The sequence below is a fragment of the Xiphophorus couchianus genome, chromosome 5 (genome assembly GCF_001444195.1).
Source record: "Xiphophorus couchianus chromosome 5, X_couchianus-1.0, whole genome shotgun sequence".
NCBI lineage: Eukaryota > Metazoa > Chordata > Actinopteri > Cyprinodontiformes > Poeciliidae > Xiphophorus > Xiphophorus couchianus.
Genome location: NC_040232.1, coordinates 8561270 through 8582600, shown reverse-complemented (window position 1 = coordinate 8582600; position 21331 = coordinate 8561270). Strand labels below are relative to the sequence as shown.

The 21331-nt window shown below is 37.0% G+C and overlaps 1 protein-coding gene across 1 annotated transcript; it reads left to right on the top strand.

Moving 5' to 3' along the window:
- The first annotated feature begins 1256 nt into the window (after positions 1-1256).
- LOC114145322 (protocadherin Fat 2-like) lies at positions 1257-20679 on the top strand. The gene is made up of 21 exons (XM_028018825.1): positions 1257-1411; positions 4082-4150; positions 4330-4499; positions 4639-4686; positions 4776-4865; positions 5080-5166; positions 6414-6521; positions 6617-6727; positions 6839-6932; positions 7042-7160; positions 8215-8370; positions 8827-9002; positions 9567-9718; positions 11472-11776; positions 11863-11973; positions 13453-13644; positions 14935-15017; positions 15100-15255; positions 17845-18036; positions 18808-18859; positions 18947-20679. Exons 1-21 carry the CDS (start codon positions 1330-1332, stop codon positions 18950-18952), a joined length of 2559 nt encoding a protein of 852 aa, XP_027874626.1. The 5' UTR covers positions 1257-1329; the 3' UTR covers positions 18953-20679.
- Positions 20680-21331: the final 652 nt, after the last annotated feature.

Here is a 21331-nt window from a genome sequence, read left to right as displayed (position 1 = left end):
TGTCCAACCAGAAGACATTGTGCTGTGAATTGTGATAAGCTTAGATGGGCATTTGCCATGCTGATTTTGCTGATTTGAGACGTCTTCCCCCTGGGCCGTACACTGGTGGTGGAGGTCGGAGAACGGACCACCTCCTGGCCTGAAGGAGTCGGGAGGTGGAGAAGGGGAGGAGGTGGGTCGAGCACGGCTGGAAACCAGATGGTCGTGAAACAAGGTATTTATGATAATATATAATAATGACTACTTATAACGAGGCATGGTCTGATGCTGATAGGCGGATGATTGGATGATGCAGGTCAGGCTGAAGAGTTTTCCAGTTTGAATTTCCACCACGGCTTCATATCATTTTCCAGCAGGTTCTGCTGATTGGAAGGGAGAGTTTCACAGGTAACGTAGAAACCTGTCACATTTCTTTCTATTTAATTCACCAATTACAACAAACATTACAGAGTAGCAAAAATGGGTATTGATCTACCAAATAAATAACCAGATAAGAGAATGACTAACAGCAACAAAAAAATTTAATAACCAAACAAACAAGCAAGGAGTTACACATTAAAATGGACACATTCAAAACAAAGACAAAACACAGAACACAATCAAATGGTGTCACAACAAAACAAATGAAATTATTTAACATATGTGGACTTCTTTTTTCTTTTAATCTTGGCAGTTATTTTGTCATTTTCATTATTATTTTACTTTTCTCTAAAATGCGTCACAGATATTTTGAGTAGAATTGGAAAAAAGAGGGAGAGAAAGAAAGCAAATAAAGTCAGTCAGAAAAGAGAATAATTAAATAAAGGATAACTAAAAAAGCACTTTATTTTAATCTTTTTATGAGGCTCTCTCATTTCCCCTCTACTTTCCTTAGTACCACTTGTTTTCACAGTGGCACTAATTCACCAAAAATAAAATGGCATCTATAAATATGGAGTATATTTCATCAAAATGTTTGAACTGAACCTGAGTCACATTTCAAGAGGAAATCTAAGCCACTTAGTTTCCAAAACACAAACTTGGGTAAAGAAAACATAAAATAAATATCTTACAACTTAGGAATGACTGAAGCCATTTTAGCTTTAATACTATTTATGATTAGCTTTTAACAATGTCTGCTTTTCTGATAGAATAGTGTTTGTTTTTCCAAATGAAATTGAAAGAAAGGGTTTACAACCTTCTGCCCTTCTGCCCTCTCTTTAAAGGTGAATGTTGTTTTACAGCCTGTCATAAAAGCTGAATAGTGAGAAGGAAACAGCAAGTCATCCATAACTCCTGTGGTTCAGTTCAGAGTCAGTTGTCTGAGGCTGGGAAACACAACAACTCAACATGGACGGCGCTGCTTTGCGACAGTCATGCATCTGTCTTATTGTCTCTGTTTGGATCCATGTCGTTACTGAAAGTCCAATAGGTGAGTAGGATTAAATTTGCTCATAACCATATAAACACAATGAGTACACAGGAAACCAGAGCTTAATATAGCAGTTTTGTAGTAAAATGAAAAAATATGGGCCTTCACTGTTTAAACGTTTCTTAAACATCTAAAGTGACTTAAATTAATCTCTGAGAGTGAAGAGTTTGATGGGTTTTTTGTCTACAATCAGAGGACAAGTCTTTCGTTTGTACACTTCAGATCTGAAGAGGAAAAACTGTATGGAGCAATTTCACTGCCATAAAATTGCTCCTTATCTGTTGGGTCGATGGTTCAAAATCCACTTACCACTATTTCCGCATCTTCTATATTTCAACTGAAAAGTTTAATATTTAATTTTCCACCCTGTTGTAAAAAAACCAAAACCTAATCTCCTTCAGGTCCATTACAGCTTGAGGGTAGCTGAGTAATTTCTCCTGCTCCTAAAACATGGTTAAATATTTAGCAAATTCAGGTTCTGCTTTTGAAAGAAACATTTAATAAAAACAGAACATCTTTAAGTTGTTAGAGTCTTTGGAGTCTGGGATGGTATTGTCTTGGTTTTATGTTTTATGTGAATTCACTCAACCAGTTTTGTGATTTTATAAAGATTTGAATAACTATAAGTAAAACATTTTGTTAATTCAGTCTCATTATTCTTGGGATTAAACAGAAAAAAGGTTTGGTAACCTTAACTAATCTAAAACAAGAAAGTGTTAGTCTCATTTATTGTCAAATAATAAAACTGCAAGAGTTTGTGTTTTTACAGTGTAACTATAATAATATTAATATATCTATTATGCAATAGAAGCTGATTAATCCACGTTAGGGATTGTGTATCAATCTGTGGCTGAACTTAATATCTTAAATAATAGTTTATTGTGTCAATTGTTAGTTTACTACCAAATAGTTTTGTTTGTGTGATTTTTACATTTAATGGTGTGGAAACAAAAGACGACCTGAAATATTAGTAGAACAATGATCATTTGGTCTTGGGACACTAATCATTGACTCTTTTTCCTGGTATAGATATAAAAAGAGTTTGTAGAGATTTTCTTCGAAAAGCTAACAGATACATAATTTTTCCATTTGTCTTTGTGTTCGTCTCTAAAAACCACAGTAGAAGATTTTTATGGGTTATTTCTCCTCCGTCTCACTTTGTCTTGACTTTGTTTCCATTTAAAATGTAAACTCAAGAAATAAATTATGTTAAAAAAACAAAAAACAAACATCTTACTGAAACTATAAAATATACACTTATGTAAAATATATACCTCAAACCTGAAATATGAATGTAGCTGAATCTTAACTACTGAAGACAAAAAATATTCCACTTAAGTTTATATGCAAATTACAGTTACAGATTCAGTTATCCTAATAGTACAAGCTAATCAGGGAATTATGTTATTTCTATACTGCTACATTGTTTTCTATTTCTATGCATGCGTATTTGATTAAAATCCTTGTCCAGTGTTTTATCACAACCATTATTAACTGAAGTTGAATCACCAAATTATTCAATTATGAGATTTATTTTAAGTATTACTATCAGCAATATTTACTTGGTATTTGATCTATGCCAAATCTCCTTAAACACTCCTAATTTATAAACCTTTATTAGTAAATACGATATAGAGATTGTTCCACCACTGTAATAATACAGAGACACAGGCAGTTCCAAACGGGTTTAGTTTAATCTTGTCTTTTCTTGTCATAGAAACTGTGGAAACTACAGAACAAAAGGAAAATAATTGTTGGACATTAACCCAATAAAATAATTTCTAAGGCTTAATCATGATTACATATAAATGATATTGTCGTTGACAGCCTTTACAAGCATAAATGAAAACAATGTATCCCGTACTTTCCTCTGGAAGGATCTACATTGTCTGATCCACACAAATTATATAATGATCTTCTGGTTATAATTTATAATCTGGTTGAAGCCAGTGACGTGGGGTCAGGTGAGGCAGTCATCATGGAAAAATAATAACAAGATAATTTATATTGATATTTTCACCCTGTGGTTTGGACTTTAAAGTATTTATTTTTCATTTAGCATAACCAATTTTGATTATTTTTTGTTCAAAATCGCTGAATTTTCGTAATTTCCCATTCAAAAGCGCGGAAGTGAAGCAGGTGAGGCAGCAGCGAGCTACCAGACAGAAGGTACCTGCTCTTTTCAACCAGGAAGAAAAGACTGGCTTTGTGGACGGACTGCTAGAAACTGCCTTTTCTGCTTTCCTTGCTTTCTTTTCTCAACTTGTGTCGAAGATAGACTTGGCTTTGGATGAACTGATACTTTTGTGCATAATGAGCGGCTTATGGACTTCATTTATAAGCCGAGTTTAACGGGGGGGACATCAGCTTATTTTGAGGGGGCAAAATCAATCTAGGTAGGAATAATAATATACAGTGCAGTAAAACTACTCCTATAAGTGCCTTTTTTCCCAAAAAAAGTTACTCAAGTGAATGTAAGCAGTGCTACCCACTTTTGAACATAGACGACATTGGAGAGTTGACCACTCTGAGGTAAAAACAACAAACAGCTTCCAGTCAATGGGGGCACAGCTGACTCTGTGGGCGGGCAATGCCCAGCTGTGGATGGCATGTAAAAACCTGAATGATGTCATTCTGCAGATTTCCTTAAAGTTGTTTCTGTTTCTGCAGGTAGCACCACCATAAACTGTGGTTCAGCGAATGTGGAAGAACTGGGTCCTGTGGATGAAGGATATACAGGTAAGATGATAAAAACAATTAATTTTATTAAGATTAGAAATAGATCAATTAAGACTGACTTCCTCCGTTGAGCATGCCTTTTCTCTATCATGTTACACAAACAGATCATTTATTGGTACCTGGAATTAATGAATTCATGAGGTAATTTAAGTTTATCTGATAATGTTTTGCTGCTGCAGGTGATGTGGAGTTGGTGTCCGGTATCCCAGCTAATACTAGTGTGAGACTGGAGCTTGACATTTATCCTGAGCATCTTCAGTTTCTGGAGTTGAACTTCACACCAGGGGAAACCACAGCGACTGTTCGCACCACAAAGCCGCTCGACGCCGAGGCCAATATATTCTTTACAGTAAGGTCCCCCATTTTGTTGTATCTGAATTTATTTGCTGAATATTTGTGTTTAATATAGATCTTCACTGAGATGTTCAGCATAATTTCTGCTAACACGTTGCAGCAGAACTAACGTCCACTGTGTTTTTATGTTGCAGCCTGTCAGAGTTTTGCACTACAGTTTAGTGTGTAATAATAATTTGACGGTGGGTGAAATTCCAAAATTATGAAGCAAACATTACAACCTGATTGAATAACAACTAAAACCTGTCACTTTCTGTTTTTATTTTTACAGTACAAAAACTCCCGCAGGCTGATAATCAATGATATCAATGATAACAGTCCAGTATTTGAGGAGAAGTTTTATTCTCAAACTGTTTCAGAGGTAAGTCAAAAGAACTGTAAACTGTAAACCTTTCACACATCTGCAACATCTAGGAGTGATTGGCAGAAATAATACTGGTGATGAATTATTCAATATGATCAAAATAAATGTTCAACTTTCTGCCTTCACTCTTCATTGTTTTCTCAAAGAAATGAGGAAGGAGCCATTTATCTCTCATTTTCTCTCTCAATCGTTCTGTTGTCTGGGTTTTCAGAGTCAGGTTGTGAACACGGAGGTTCTGCGAGTGAGAGCTGTTGATGCAGACAGCACACCTGGATTCAGCCTCCTGACATACACCTATGTAAGAACTTTGAAATCAATATCGTTAAATAACAATACTAATAGCAATATGTATGTTTTATGCATATAAACCCTGAAGCAGGTGAGGAAGTGCCTCTCCTGTAATTCTGCTAAGCTAATTAAGCACATGAGAAATCAAATAGATGCTAACAATGATGAGAGAAAATCAATTTGTCCTCTTGAATTTTCTGTAAATTGCTTTTCTTATTGGTAATTTCAATATTTTTATGTTCAAAATTGCTGAATTTACGCATTACCTGTTAAAATACATGAAAGAAGACCGGGGTGAGACCAGGCGCCTGCCCATTGCTGTCTCTCTTTATATCGCCAATGTACTTGTTTAATTACACATTTTCTACATATGTTGATGTTCCACAGTCTGTTTGATATATTTAATGAATGTGTGTGACATATTTAGTCTTTCTGATCGGCCATAAATATGCAGTAAAAGTGCGCAGGGTAAGGCAGAAAGTACCATGCCTCACTGGTAGGGGGCAGTGCTGAGCATTAAAAAGACACAACGAGCAACAGGGGCTCTTCTTCTACACATTGAAAAGACTGAAAACAGTCAGGGAGGGAGAAGAACCTCGCTGCAAAAAACAGAAAGGGGAGGAGACGGAGCACATGGCAATTTCATACTTTATTTGGAAATGGGGTCATTGTGCTCCGGAAATGAAGGGGGCGCTATTTCCTATATTATCCACAGTTTCCCGTTTTTATTTTCTTTTGAAATCTGTGATATATCTTCACCTTTAGGAAAGAGTTCCTCTCTCAGCGTGTATCTGAACTTGCCTCTTATTTATTTCAGCGCAGCTCACAGTTCTTAACAAATTCGGTAGCTTTCGCAGTACGTCTAAATCTGCATCTGTTTGGGTCTGCTACTGCCTCTAGTGGCGTAGGGTGGTAACACAACTAACTTTTAATTAAAAATATTTAATAGTATAAAGGCACAAACAAAAAAATTGAATTTTTTGTAAATTGAAAATGTTTTGTTTGCAGCACAAACAAAATCTTTTGCTGCAAAAACATTTGACACCAACTTCTTGCTCCACCATGCTTTACAGTGATTAGTATTTTCACTAATATTTTCTAGCTCTATGGAATAACATGCCATTTACTATCAAATCATAGTATTTTCCATTATAATTTTATGATAATTAAGCACATTAAGTCAATAAAAAATATATTTTGGTTTTCTACAAATGTTCTGCATATCACTGAATGTTGATGTCATTGTTCTCCTTCTAGTCACCTGAAACAGCAGACTTTTCCTTAGCAAACTCCGGGGCGTTTACCTTAATGAGACCTCTGAACTACAGCGTAATACCAAAGTACAATTTTATTGTCACTGCCAGGGTAAGAAAACACAGAGACAAAACATATTCATACACTCTGATTTATTTAGCTCCATCATAAATATGCCATCCCTTTCTTTGTTCCTGTTGTTGCAGGACAGTGGTGGAAACAATGACACAACCTCAGTTGAGATCATTGTAGACATTGATGACTTAAATCCCTTTTTCAGCCACAGTCTCTATCAGGCTGTTATTCCAGAGGACCAGGTGAGTCTCATTTAGTGGTTATGTGAGTTTTACCTGATATTTCATGTGTACAGAACAAATTTATTTCAAACTGAAAGATTTGCTCTGAAGAACAGACTGACTGTGTTTCAGGACGGGGTTCTTGGTGAAATAAAACCAGAACCAATAAAGGCCCAAGATGGAGACACTGGAATCAACATGACGATAACATACAGCATCAGTTCAGGTACAGAAAACCCTGCTGTGGTAAAACCTGCAGTTCAGACATGTTTACCATAAAACAGAAACTGATATTAATCAGTCATATAAATGTAAAAATATGTACGTTTGTTCAGTCTCTCCTGATGATTACCAAGCAAACTTCAACATCGACTCCAACACCGGAGCTCTGTCTGTGGTGACGTCGTTTGACAGGGAGGAATTGGACAACAGTGAAATCTCTGTCAACATCAAGGTATTATCGTTTATTCTCAGCCTCTGGAAGAAAATGAAGAAAACTCGAACATCATTAGCGATATTACGAGTGTACAGCTGAAGACAGAAGTTTACATAAACCAAAGAAAAAGACACAAATACTCTTCCTGAAGTTACATCAGAGCAAACTTCTCTTGTTTTAGGTCAGTTAGAATTACCAAATTTTTTCTATCTTCTAAATGCCACAATAAGGAGAAAAGGAGTATGTCGGATTTATTTACTAATGTGTTTAAGATCAGAAGTTTACTTACATTTTCATTGCATTTGAACTCTATGAACCTAAGAAAACCTTCATGGTTTTCTTCCTCAAGCTTCTCACAATAGTTTGCTGAAGTTCTGGTCCGTTCCTCCTGACGGACCTGGTGGAACTGGGTCAAGTTTTCTGATAGTCCACATTTTCTGCTTATATTTTCTTTGGGAAATTTTTTACTTTCCTTTATAAACAGTCATTATGATCATATATAAATAAGTAGAAATAGAAACTAATTTGGCTAACAAAAAACAGTCTGAAATCAGCTACCAAGTGTAAATAAAAATACTTAAACACACAAAATGAACTGTTGTGCTTTAACAGAACATTACTTTTATAAGATGTTAAGAAGTGTTTCTCCCTCATGTTTTTTAGAGCGCAAACATTATGTGCAAAACTAAGATAAGGAAATCTTTCTTTTAAAAATGCTCAACACCAAAATATATGTCACATAAAAATCCCCTGCAAAAAGTAAAATCTTGTGCAAGATTCCACACCCAAGTGGAACTAGTCCTTTTTCATCAATATTAAGAAATTATATTAACTCATATCTTGCTGAAAAGTTGCTTATAAGTTAGTTTTATGTTTTCAAGTATACTAAGATATTTGCACTAGAAAATATACCAAAAATACTTAAGATTTTGTATTTTTGCAGAGCATATGTACACTTGTGCTTTCATCTGTATATTTAGAATAAAAATATATTACAAGTTAAGAAAACCATGACATGGATTCACTGTAGCTTTGAGCTCAGTCTGTATGAAAGATGATCGTGTGTCTGCAGGCGGCCCAGACAGACGACCCTCTGAAGACCGCTGATGCTGTCGTGTCCGTCACGGTGGAAGATGTGAACGACAACGCTCCAGAGTTTGATCAGTCGAGCTACAACGTCTCCCTTCTGGTGAACTCCCTCGCTAACACCATCACTGATTTGGACAAGGTGGGTTTTTCTACCATCATAACTGGTTTTTTGCACTTTCTAATCACGTAGATGAAAACTGAATAGAGTTTGTCAGGGAGGCTTAAGAGTCTGACCCCTCTGTATTTGGAGCACATCCTCCAGACTCCCTTTTTTAACAGGCGGGCCACCACCCCAATCTGCCAATTCAGACTGAAATTATCCAATGGCCACTTTGTTTAAACCAGTGATACTTTTCACATTAACAATCAAGGAGTTGTTTCACTAAAAAAAGGCCCATTTTCCAGAAGAAAAAACCATTAACTTATTGCCAAAACACAGATGGATGTTTATGGGTTGTTTTTAGAAGCAGCTCAGACCTAAATGGAAATTCAAAAACATGAAAAATGTGATTTTTGCATAATGGATCCATTTTAAAGCAGCTAGTCAGGACAATTGATTGCAAAACATTGTTTTACGTCAAACCTTGCGCTCTAGAACATCACCGTGATCAGAGTGGGCATCACAGACGACGACAACGACAACAAACCCGAGTTCAGTTCCAGCAGCTATGAAACCAGCACCGAGGTGAAAGACGCAGCGAAGGGGAAGGTGGTGCTGACGCTGAGAGCCACCGACAAAGACATCGGAAACAACTCGCTTATCACCTACAGGTTCGCTCAGAACTCGCATTATCACCACAAACTGCAGTTTACAAGACAGAACAACACAAAATAGGACAAAGCTGATATAATATTATATTTTTTCTTTTCCACAAAGGAAAAGAAAAGAGATAAAAATTGAGGCATACTTTGTAAAATCAAATTGAGAATCTTTGGCAAGGCTGAAAATTGATATCATAGATACTCTCCAATCTGATGGTGCTGGAGCCATTTTGCAAAGAAGTTTGGGTGAAAACGTCAATGTGTTGAAGCTGATAGAAACATACTGCAAAAGACTGGACTACTCCAAAAGGTGGTTCTCCAAAGTGTCCCCTTATATGTACAAAAAGCATTTAGCATTTTTATAGATTTTCATCTAAAAAATGTGAAAATGATGTGTTATTTACCATCCATTCAACAGCTATGTACTACTTTAGTACATAGCTGTTGAATGTACTAATTTAGTGAAAATATGGAAAAAATTAAATTGAATACTTATAAAAATCTTGTATTTCAATCAAACACAAAATTTTTTTAAATATATTCCTGCACTTACATCTTTATTTCTGGTTTCAGTTTTTCGGAAGGACATTCGCCACATTTGGCCTTAGACAGCGAAACAGGAGAAGTGACGCTGACCTCTGACCTTGCTGATGTAACAGAAGACACAACACTGGTTCTGACAGCCGAGGCCACAGATCATGGCAAACCTCCGCTCAGCGCCACAGGTCAGAATATTACTTAATTGTTATTATATGTTTATGCATTAGTGCTGTAACTGTAAAGGTCCTGAGGCTGCAGACATCCTGAACTTTATCCACAAACCTCATGGTGCACCAACGATATAACAGCAGTAACTTTAAACCAGCAAACAATCATAAATTTTTATCATAGGTAAACGGGTAAAACTGGCTGCAGGAGTATTATGGAGAAAGATATAAAGCAATAAGACTGCTGAAATTGAATCTGTACTTCTTGCACAGCCTGCTGCTACAAGAAGTTAGAAAGGCAACAACTTAATCCTGACATTCCCTTAAAAATGTCATCCGCTGTCAGGTCATTTAAACACAGTCTGTTTATTTTTTTCTTAAATAAAATGTTGTCAAGATTGGAGCTCTATAATATAATATCTGATTATGGATGCCTCTGAACCCTACTTGAAAATTAAAACTTTGAATAAGGTTCAGAGTGTGATCTGATAACAGGAGACAATATAATGGTTTTATACCAAAGACAGTAAATCCTAACACTGGAGAGACATTCTCCTGTTTATCTGCAGAAAACATGTAACCTTGGGTGTGTATTGAGATTAATTTGCTGAGAGTTCATAAGCATTTAGAATAAAAACGTTACGTATCATGTCCATCATATCCCTAAAGTCATAATAATTACCTTTTAATTACATTTTCCAACAAATGACCCTCAAAATAAGTTACTCTCAACCTGTGTGAGTCATATCTACTCCATCCATGGATTCTGTCTTGTGCATAAACACTTTCAGCTTAGCTAAAAATATTTAAACCTTTATACACATGGTAATTTAAGGTTCTTTTACAGGAAAAAGAAGCTCCTGTAACATTACAGTAAATTTAAGGCAACGTCGTGATCCCGGACTACCCCCCACTTATATCATGACTCCAGGTCTAGGAGATCGGGGGTGGCAACATTAAAATGTGTCCAGAGAAAAAAAAGTGAAGTTTAAAAGGGTTTATTTAAAAGAAAAGGTTCCACAAATTAGACAGAGTGTACACTTTAAACCAATTAATGGTCAAACAAACTCAGACTAACCAAAAGTCCAACTTTTGGTCCAACCACTACCCACAGCACCTGACCCAGTGGAGTGGGTAGTGGTTGGACTAGTGGGTCAAGTGCCACTGTAGTAGTGGCACTTTAGAATAAAAACATTAGTGGGTCGAATGCACTTGACCCACTAATAAAGTGGGCTAAGAGCAGCCTCAGCAATTAAATAACCAAACAAGTCAGTCTAATCCAAACAACCCAAAAAGGAAAACTAAAAGGACATCAAGCTTCCACAAGTACAAGATCCTAGATTAAACAACCAGATCTGAACCAAACTGGAAAGCAGAGCAAAAGCTGGACAAAATAGTTTTTAAAAATGCTTCAACAAACAAAGTGGGGGTCAGCTGTACAAAACCTCTTCCTAAAGCTGATGAGTGATTCAAAGTGCTTCTGCCTCTTTTTAGCTCCTATCAGAATGAGTGATTTTATGGTCTCCTGTCACTTTAAATCCAAATAAGCTATTAGAATTTGTGACCTTACTGTACAGGTCTAATAATAATAATGTCAAAGTTCAAGAAATGTATGCATTCTGATGTCCTTTGCTCTGAATGGCAAGTAAAAGAATCATCTTTTTGCCCTCTAATGTTGTGTGCATCCACGAAATTCCTGAATGTTAACAACAACTTGCAACATGTCTATATTATAAGACAGAATGACGATATCTGTGGTTCCATCCTGCAGTTCTTGTGGTGGTGAACATCAGGATCAGCAGTTCTGAAGGCGTGGCGTTCCTGAACTCCTCCTACAACTTCAGCCTGAAAGAGAACGAGAATTCGGGGGTCACTGTGGGGCAGGTCCACGCCTCTGCAGGAAGCGACCTGTACGAGGTTTCCTATGGACTGAGAACACACGAAGACCTGTTCTCCATCGACAGCAGTGGTACCATCTTTTCCACAAAAGAGCTGGACAAGGAGGAGCAGGAGTGGTACATCCTGGATGTGGAGGCTGTGGACACGCGGACGCCTCCCACATCAGCAGTGGCGCTGGTAACAACAACATCACACAGCTATCATCACAAACTCTCTTTATTGTTGCTTTCATACAAACAAAATTGACTTTTTGCATCTCTCAGGTCAGAATTCAGGTGGAGGACGTAAACGAGCCTCCAGAGTTCTCCTCGGATAATTATGAAGCCTCTGTGGTCAGCATCGCCGAGTACAAAACCCCAGTCATCCAAGTGAAGGTAAACACACCCAGCTCCCATCAACTGGTTCTGAACATGTTTATCTCCACCCAGTTAGATTGCAGGAACAGTTACTGTAAAGGTCATAAACACATGGTGATGCACTTTAACCCTCCCACCATTAAACTGGTTAATGTGTCAACAATCTGTAGTCACATTTTCGGGAATGTGAACGAAGCTTATCGCTTATTTATCTTTATTTTTTCGCTTATTTATCTTTATTTTTTCAGTCAATACAGAGTTACAACTTAAAGAACAGAAATATCCTCTGATCATTTGCATCATTTTTTTCTTTTTTATATGAACCAGATATATACCAACTAAGAATGGTACGGAAAAGAGAGAAGAAAAACAAAGTGCATGGCAGTAAATATGTGTGTATTATTTAGGATATGTGGAGAGAGAGAAATAAACCGGAGCACCATCACACACAAAAATAAAGTACAAATAGGCTGATAAATACAACATTACTGCAAAATCTGGCCACAGAGATTTTACATACCTAACCCATTTGCTTTCGTCCTACCTTACCACACGCAGCGCCTCCTTCTGGCCGGAGGATCGCTGTCAACACGTCTTCCTCATCTGTACACAATATACACACTATTCATTGAATAGCCTCAGTTATCACATATAACTGAGGCAACACCAGTCTCTTAGCAAGGATGGTTGTAAGTAACTTCTAATCGACATTCAGGACTGAAATAGGTCTGAATGCTCTTTTCCCTCCTTGGGAATAGTAGAGACAGTAGCTTCATTCCAGGTTGGTGGCATCTTTGAGTCTGTGAGGGCAGCACTACAGGCCTTCAGAAGGCATGGAAACAGCTCAGCTGTCTGGGTCCAGAGACTTGTGGGCCCTCAACCTGAAGATGGCTCCACTCAGCTCCTTCTCAGTTATCGCAGCTGTCAAGACTTAATTATTTTCCTTGGAGGCAGTAGATAAATTACAGCGTTCTGTACGTGAAATAGATAAAACAGGCTTTACAGTAATCCAGACATAAAAGCAAGAATAATTTTCTTAGGTCAACTCTAAGAAGCTCTGAAGAGCATTTGTCTTATTTTAGGAATGTTCCTTAAATTAAAGAAACAAGAATGGAAAACGGTCTTACTAATTTAAAGACTCAAAGTCAAATGTGACACCTAGATTTTTTAACTGTGATTTTGCTAGTGGGCAGAAAGAGATGATTGTTTGGCTGATTTTGGATGCAAGTGACTGGGAGCAATAATCAAAGTCTCCGTCTTACTGGTGTTTAAAACCAAAAAGTTACTGGAGAGCCAGTTACTAATATGGGACAAACGTTGGACAAGGATTTCAAAGGACAAGAGGTTTTAATACAGAAGTCTGGGTTTGTTTAATAGTGTGTATAATACCTGCTTATTTTCAAAAGGTACTTTTAATCTGACAAACACGCGTTATTTGAATACATATTCTACAGCACCATTAAGGAGCTTTCTTTCTTTCTTTCTGCCCACCCTCAGGCCTCGGACCCTGATGTTGGAGACAACAGTGATCCGGTCTACAGTCTGCCAGCAGGAAACTCCTTCTTTGAAGTGGAGCCGGCTTCAGGTCAGCTGTATGTGGTGTCAGCAGCAGATCTGGGTGGAATAAACATCACAATGAAGGTGAAGGCCACAGATCCCCATGGACTTTCTGCTACAACCACAGTAAAGGTAAGCGCCTAAAACTGAGTGTTGGTTGTTCAGTTGGTCGGTCACGGCTTCTGATCCCTTACAGGTTTTACACTGACTGGTTCAACACCAACAGTCACAACAGACATTAAAACTTTTCACTGACCTGTGAAATGTGATAGCCTTGCATCTGGTTATCTGGTTATCATAGTGTTGACGATTAGTACCAAACCAATATTCTATTGAGAATGAAACACTGGTTTGTGAAATTTGTATGTCATAGCACTTTGTTTATATTCTTAAAAAATATATCCTAAGCCTTTTGTGAACGTATTTGGAATATTTAAGTGTGAGATCTCGGATTTTGGCCTATGCCGATTTTTTGTTGTTGTCTGAAATGTCTCTAAATATAGCAAGAAAGTCCCTGAGTTGGTAACAGTCGGATAACTATTGCTAACTGCAAACGTGCAGACCTGACCTGGTGGGCCGGTGTGTCAGTCAAACTTTTCTCACTGCAGAGCAGAAAAGGACAGTGGCTGATTTTAGACCTTTGTTAAGGTAGATAAGATTGGTGAATAAGATTGGCTTCATATGTAAGTATCGGCAGATCACCAATCTCCCAGAATTAAGGAAATCAGTGCTGGTAAATCAACTGGCTGATAAATCAGTGCACCCCTACCATTTACTCCTCCCCCAGAAAAGATTGCTGCTCAATTTTGTGTTGAAATACGTAGTAAATTCAAGTCTAGGATTCCTGTATAAACCTTGTTTCAAATCACGAAGCAGAGAACATGTTCATTAGAAACTGACTGTAAAATATTCAACTCAAACGCGTCTCGATAAAGGTGTCAAAAAACATTTTTATTTCAACTGATCAGCCAGAAAAAAACATCTTTTTAGGGCTTTCATGGATAAGAACCATGATAACATTCCAAATACTTTTTCAAAATTGCCCCGTTGGTCATATTCAATCCATTTTCTCCTCAATATCCGAGAATTTAAGGCGATGCGCAGGACATGCGTAACACCTGTTTGTGCATCCTTGATCAGTACATTGTTCCAGGATAAACACCTGACTTCACAGGTTCACTGTGACATCCATGTTAGTAAAAGTCACAAGTGGAAACTCATCCAAGTAATGAGACACGTTGTACTGCATTCGTTTGAGGCAGGTCTTCACATTGTTGACATGTTTGGGTGCCCTTTATATGAGATTGCTATGCTGAGTAGAAGTGCAAAGCTCATACCGCGTCTTCGACATTTTTTTCCATTCTGAGTTAAGTGTTGATGACCAACAGAATAATCTCATTCGATCCTTCTTTCCTGTCGCAGGTTGTGGTTCGGGGCGACGTGACGACCATCTCTCTGAATAAGCCGGCTAACATTGTGGAGGAGAAGATTCCAGAGCTGGAAGAGTACGTTCACGAATAAAGTTTTGTTTATTTTATGATGTATTTCGTCCATTCCTGTTGTCATATCGCCGATTTGTTTTTTCAGGGCTTTAGGTAAAACTCTGATCTGGACGGTGAACATAACCCAGGTGTGGATCTCTGGTGGAGGAGAAAGTCGAATGCTGAGGGCATCGGTCAAGACTCTGGTCAGCTTCGTTGCTTTTGATGGCGATGAAGTTGTTGAACCTCAGGAAGTCGCAAAGTAGGAGTTTAATTTTTGACTCAAATGTGGGGATTTTTTAAAAGTAATTGATGTGATCTAAGAATGAAATGTAACACTCAAATCTTAGATTTTAAAGGTGACCTATTATGCTTTCTTGAACAGGATAGGATACATCTATGGACTGCACAAAATTCAAATTCAATAATACTTTATTGATCCCAAAGGAAATTAAATGTTGCTGTAGCTCAGGGTTTCCCCCAGTGTATTATAAGCTTGGGCAACCAAACCAGTCTCTGTGGCGCTTATTAAAAACTCAACAGACACGAAATGGTAGAGCTACTAAAGCCACTTAAATTAAATCTCCCTTGTGAACCTCTGTATCCAGAGGAGAGATGCACAATGCAGTGGATTTAGCTCATCATGCAGGGCCGGTCCAAGGCTGAATGAGGCCTAGAGCAGAATTTGATTTAGAGTCCCCCTTCGCTGCTAAGAACATCAGCATCTCTAACAGCGTTTCAACATGGACTTAGTGAGATCTGGGAGACTGTTGTGATGGCTGTTGGCAGGATCCTATAGCAGTCTGTCTTACAGTGAATTTGAAGAAGCCTCTGACTGAATAGAATAGAATAGAATAGAATAGAATAGAATAGAATAGAATAGAATAGAATATTCTTTATTGATCCCCAAAGATAAATTGTTTATCTTTTCATCTAATGTGTTAAATATTAATAATATTAATTAATAGTAGATGTTGAAGTACCTCAACTGCCTCAGAAAGTGGAGGCAACTTTGGCCCTTCCTGTGCGCATCGTCAGTGTTCTTGACCCAGTCCAGTGTGGAGTCAATGTGGAGTCCTGGATATTTATAATTCTCCACATTGGTACCAGGATGGTAACAGAAGATACTCTGGTTTTCTAAGACAGTCCCATAGAGAGGAAGATCAGGGTTGTCCATAATTTTCTTTATTTTATGAAGAAACCTTCTTTGCATGACCATCTGCAGAGGTTCCACAGTCGTCCCCAGAAGAAAACCAGAACAGAACCATTCCTTATACTCTTGTTGAGTCCTTGTCAAAGCTTGAATTTCATCCATCTTGCTAGCTAATGATCTCATATTGCCCATTATGATTATCGGTAATAGGATAGTAGAGATGGTCTGAACTTCCTCCTTCTCTCTCTCCTCTTTGCTCTGCATCCATGTCGCCTCCTTTTCAACTTCTCCAGGATTTCTGGCTTCAGCTGTGGTCTTATTTCAGCTTTTCTGGTGCTAATCAGCTGCTCCCTTTTGAAAACCACCCTGTTGCTATGGTTACACATAATAACAAAATAGCACACGTTTGAAAAATATTGCCAAAAAAGTCCAATCACACAGCCTCCAAAAAAAGCTATTTTCCTCCAAAACAGCCAGAATGAATCGAATGATGAAAGAAAATCATTTTGTCCACTTGAATTTTCTAGAAGTTTTAATTTTTATTGGTAATTTCAACATTTTTGTGGTCAAAATTGGTGAATCCACAGTGCACATTGCCTGTAGCTGAAAGAAGACCAGGGTGAAGCAGTGCAGTGCCTCACCTTTGGGGCTTTGCTTAATCGTGACATGAAGCTAAAATGAGTGTCAGTTTCTGCAACAAGAAAACACATTTGCTCCCAATCTCCGTCTCAGGCAGATGTGGAGCAGATTCAATTTAAAAGTACCTCGGTGTTACATTAGACTGGAAGCTACAGTGGACTGCGAACACAGATGTGCTCTACAAAAAGGCCATGAGCAGATTGTATTTTCTACGGAAGCTCAGGTCTTTCAACATCTGCAGTAGGATGCTCTTCATGCTCCATCAGTCATCAGTGGCTAGTTCCATCTTCAGTGAAGGTGGAAGACTTAAGCAGACTTAAACTGATAAGAAAGGCTGAGTCAGTGGTAGGGATCAAGCTGGCTCCACTGGAAGAGATGATGAGAGGCAGGATGCTGGAGAATATCAGAGCTATCCAGAGTACCACACTGCATCCCCTCTGCAGAGCGGTGGGCAGCCTGACGAGTCTGTCCACCACACATAGCCATAGATTACTGCAGCAAATCCTTTCTGCCCGAGGCTATCGGACTTTATAACTCATACATAGTCTCTAGTGGGTTTTAAATGTTGAATGTATATTTACATTTATGTACCGAGAAATATGTGTGTCCTTAAGACTATCACTGCTCATTGTTATTTATTGTTGTTGTTCATATTACTTTATTTATTTATTAAAATTTTTATTTTGTGCTATACTGGGACAAGCAAACCCCCAGCCCCCCAATCCCACCATTTAAGGGAACAATAAAGTATTATTATTATTATTATTATTATTATTATTAAAACAGTGCATTCCTTAATGAGCTCAAAACAGGCTGAACTGGTCAGGTGAAATCTCAATATCTGAGAATGGTTTTATGTATCAAACAAGAAGAAATGAACATGCCTTGTATAGCCCACAGACCTATAGCTTGTTCAAGGAAGCATAAAACTGGACCTTTGAGTGGTTGGGCTGTTTGTGGAAGAAATAGAGACCCAAAGAAAGTATAAAAACATGCAAGATGTAAATTTTGTATGATAGGTCCCTTTTAAAGCTTTAACTTGTCTGTTTGATTTTCCAGGAAACTGCAGAGTGAGTCTGAAGAGGTGAGAGCGGAGCTGGCCAAGGTGTTGGGAGACGATGTTCGATTTGAAATAGAAATGGGAAAAGACCCTCCAGGCTCCATAACAGGCCCAACTGTAGTCATCGTTCTGGGGGTTTTGCTTGGCCTGGCTTTAGTGGGACTGATTCTGACTGTTTCTGTATTTACAAGGTGAGCCTCAGACTGCTTCCAGTTTCCGACTTTTCAAACTCTTGCTGTCGTAAAAACCAGTAATAAAACCAAAACTGTACAAAAATGCATATATTTTTAATGGATTTCTAATATTGTGTAAAAAGGAGTAAGTGGGTAAACAAAAAATCTGCAGAATGTGTCAGTTTGTTTTCCTGGTTAATCATGAGAGTAATCACTATAATTAATTACTAAATTAACTGTTAGTTGCAGCCCAACATGTAAGCTTTCCTTAGTTATCAGCACATTTCAAAAGTTTAGTTTTTGTTTTCTTAAGTTGTTTCTTTAATGCATCATAATGCAGCGGCAGCAGTAGTCAGTATAAGAAACTTAAATGATGACTATAAAAACCATTTTGCTGTTAAATCTTTGGAAAAACAGTCTTCTCTGTTTGGAGTTGAAAGCTTTTGAACTCATTACCATCTGATTTTAAGACCATAACTGACATTAAAATATTCACTTCAAGGCATAACATGAACCAAAAATGTGCTGTAATTGTTTTGAGAAAACATGGAAATTTCTGAGTTTGAAAAGTTTAATATTTTTGACTTTTCCCTATTTTTTCTAGAAAATTTACTCCTTTTCTTTTATCCGCAATAATACACCGTCATGTTTTAGGGACGGGTTTTGTGAATTAGCTATGATCAGAGCACTGATCAGAGCTTTAGATGTTCTTTATTTATTATCCCTATCAAATAAAAAACAAAATTAAGAAAACTTTGTTTTCAACTGAGCTGTTTTGTTGCATTTCAGGAAAATCAAACCAAACAGAGGACGGAGAAATTCCAAGGAAAATTGGGTAGAGGTAGGTGTCATCTTTGAAATGTTTAACTGAAATATTTTATCAATTCAACCATTTAAACAAAAGGCTAATCATTTGTTTGTGTTACAGATGTGAACAAATCCATGTTTGGGTTTGCTGCCTGATGATGACGGTTCATCAAACCAAGCCTGGAGGATCTTGGACTCAGTACCACCTTTATGCACCAGAATAATAATCTTAGACTATTTTATTTATTTGACCTCTGTGACTTTAAAATATCCTTCAAGCACATCAGAGTTTGTCTCTAGTTAAATGTCAGAGTGAAGATTTGCCAACATGAATGGGATCCCATTTCTAGATTAATGTTTGTACAAATCTACTTAATGAAAGTGTTTTATTAGAAATGTTATGAAAGCAAATCACAGGAATCTCTACAAGCCTCCCTTACAATCATTGTTGAAACAACAATGATTAGGAACAAATCAAGATATGGCATCATTTCAGGCTTTTATAATGTGCTGATTTCTAACTCACCAGATAATTCACATAATAAATTAAACAATAATTTAACAATAATAACAATAATCAATAATCTGCTGTTACACGATGAGAATGTTATGCTGTTTTTTGTCTTGGAGTCTTTTATAAAGGCTATGAGACTGACTGCTCTATGACCTTGTATGATATTTTATATTATGTAGGGAACTTTGAACTGCCTTGTTGCTGAAATGTCCTGAACAAATAAAATTGATTGATTAAAATCAATACATTTTGGAAGGAGGTGAGAGATACTGAAAAAATTCTGTCAAAGTAAATTTCACTGGATCCTAAATTGTTCCTATTAGCTTTAAACTATGAGAAGCATAATTTCAGTAAAACTCTGAAGCCTTTTCACCAGGAAAAAAAAGTGCTTAGCTTTCGCTTGTAAAAAATTAAATAGCCCTAGTGCCACCCAGTGGTTAAATTAGATATTGTCCAATTTACCACTGGAAAGAATAGTATACAGTAGGAAATAAAACAGTATATTTTTGAGCCCCTTTCATTAATTTATTAATGTCAGAGGGCTTGTTGGATTCTTGACATGTTTGAACCTGCTTGATGTTTGATGATGCTCCGTTACCCTGTTGTTTAAGAAGTTTTTATTCATGTTTTTTTACTTTTTATTTTGTTTTTATATCTCTGACTTGAGAGAGAATTATTACTATCATGTAGTAATTATAAAAATATAAAAGCTTAGATTGGTACATGATTGTATTGGTATAAAAAAATAATCTTATATTTATAGAAGTTCAACTTTGGTCTCAGTCTGTCTTTAAAATGGAGATAAAAGTTCTGAGCTTTGATTCAAACGAGGATATTTACTCATTTATATTTACTCATGTTTGGAGACAGAAAGAAATGTAATATTTTTTATAAAGTTTGCTGCTTCAGTTTTGAGATCGTTGTCACATTATTCTATGGTGTTAATAAGTTCAGTAAATCACATTTTATGGCTTTCTAAGACTTTTACAAAGGATCAGGTTCGTGTATGGATTTATGCTAAAGAATAGAAAACTAATGTTGGAAACAGATGTTTGTAGATATTTTGACATTTTTTGAGAAAAATTAGAAAAAAATCAATTAATTTAAACTGGGGAACAACAAACTGTAATTTAAGTCATTTTTAATGTTAAATTGTGATTATTTCTTACTTTATAACTTCAGTTTCATTGTCAATGCCTCCACTGATCTTTCAAAATGTTGATGCAAATTTTACCTGCTGCAGAAGCCGACTGATATTTTCTCCATCCCTCTTCTGGGCTGGTGTTTCTGTTGTTGTGTAAAATATGAACAAATAAATTAAAGTATTCCTGAGAACTGTCTGGTTTTATGCTTGTTAATTAACAGCTGCAGGTTTACTGTCATTAATTATTAGTTAAGCTCAGATTCATCATTTCAAACCTTTTTCAAATGAAAATGCAAGTGAAAAATAGATACAGTAATCCTGTTTCAAAAATGTGCACACCTGTAAACTAATATTGTGTTAAAGCATCTTTCATTTGGTTTTAATCAGCTTTGTGAAGCTTAAATCACACAAATAAGCCGAGCTTTTCACATGTTGATGTTGGAACTGTTTTTTCTTTTAGCTGCAAATAAGGAAGTGTTTACTAAAAGAATATTAAGTGTAACCTTTCTTGCTCGGTTGTCACCCTCTTCACTAGTATCAGTAAATCACTCTTTACAATGTGTGTCTTGAAACTGCATGCAAGTGGCTTCACAGCTGAAAAATAAAAGAAGACAGTTTGTGTCATGACTGAGTGGTCAGCCACGAACACCAACCGGCGCAGCTCCCACTCATAAAGTCATGTTTTTCCTGCCCAACCACGGGGAAACACTACAAATTATATTAATTAAATGTTAAATGTCCTTACAATATTTCGTGAATGTGTTGATCTAGAAAAATATGACCCTAAGTTTAAAAAAAAAATGTAGTGAAGAGCTGCTTCACTCGCACCTACCTCCAAGCCGTGAGAG

What these genes read in the sequence shown, in the direction of transcription:
- LOC114145322 (XM_028018825.1), top strand. Translation starts at nt 1,330, where the DNA reads ATGGACGGCGCTGCTTTGCGACAGTCATGCATCTGTCTTATTGTCTCT. An exon ending in ACCTCCGCTCAGCGCCACAG is followed by an intron (nt 9,719 to 11,471) that starts GTCAGAATATTA and finishes TCCATCCTGCAG; the next exon opens with TTCTTGTGGTGGTGAACATC. An exon ending in CCCCAGTCATCCAAGTGAAG is followed by an intron (nt 11,974 to 13,452) that starts GTAAACACACCC and finishes GCCCACCCTCAG; the next exon opens with GCCTCGGACCCTGATGTTGG.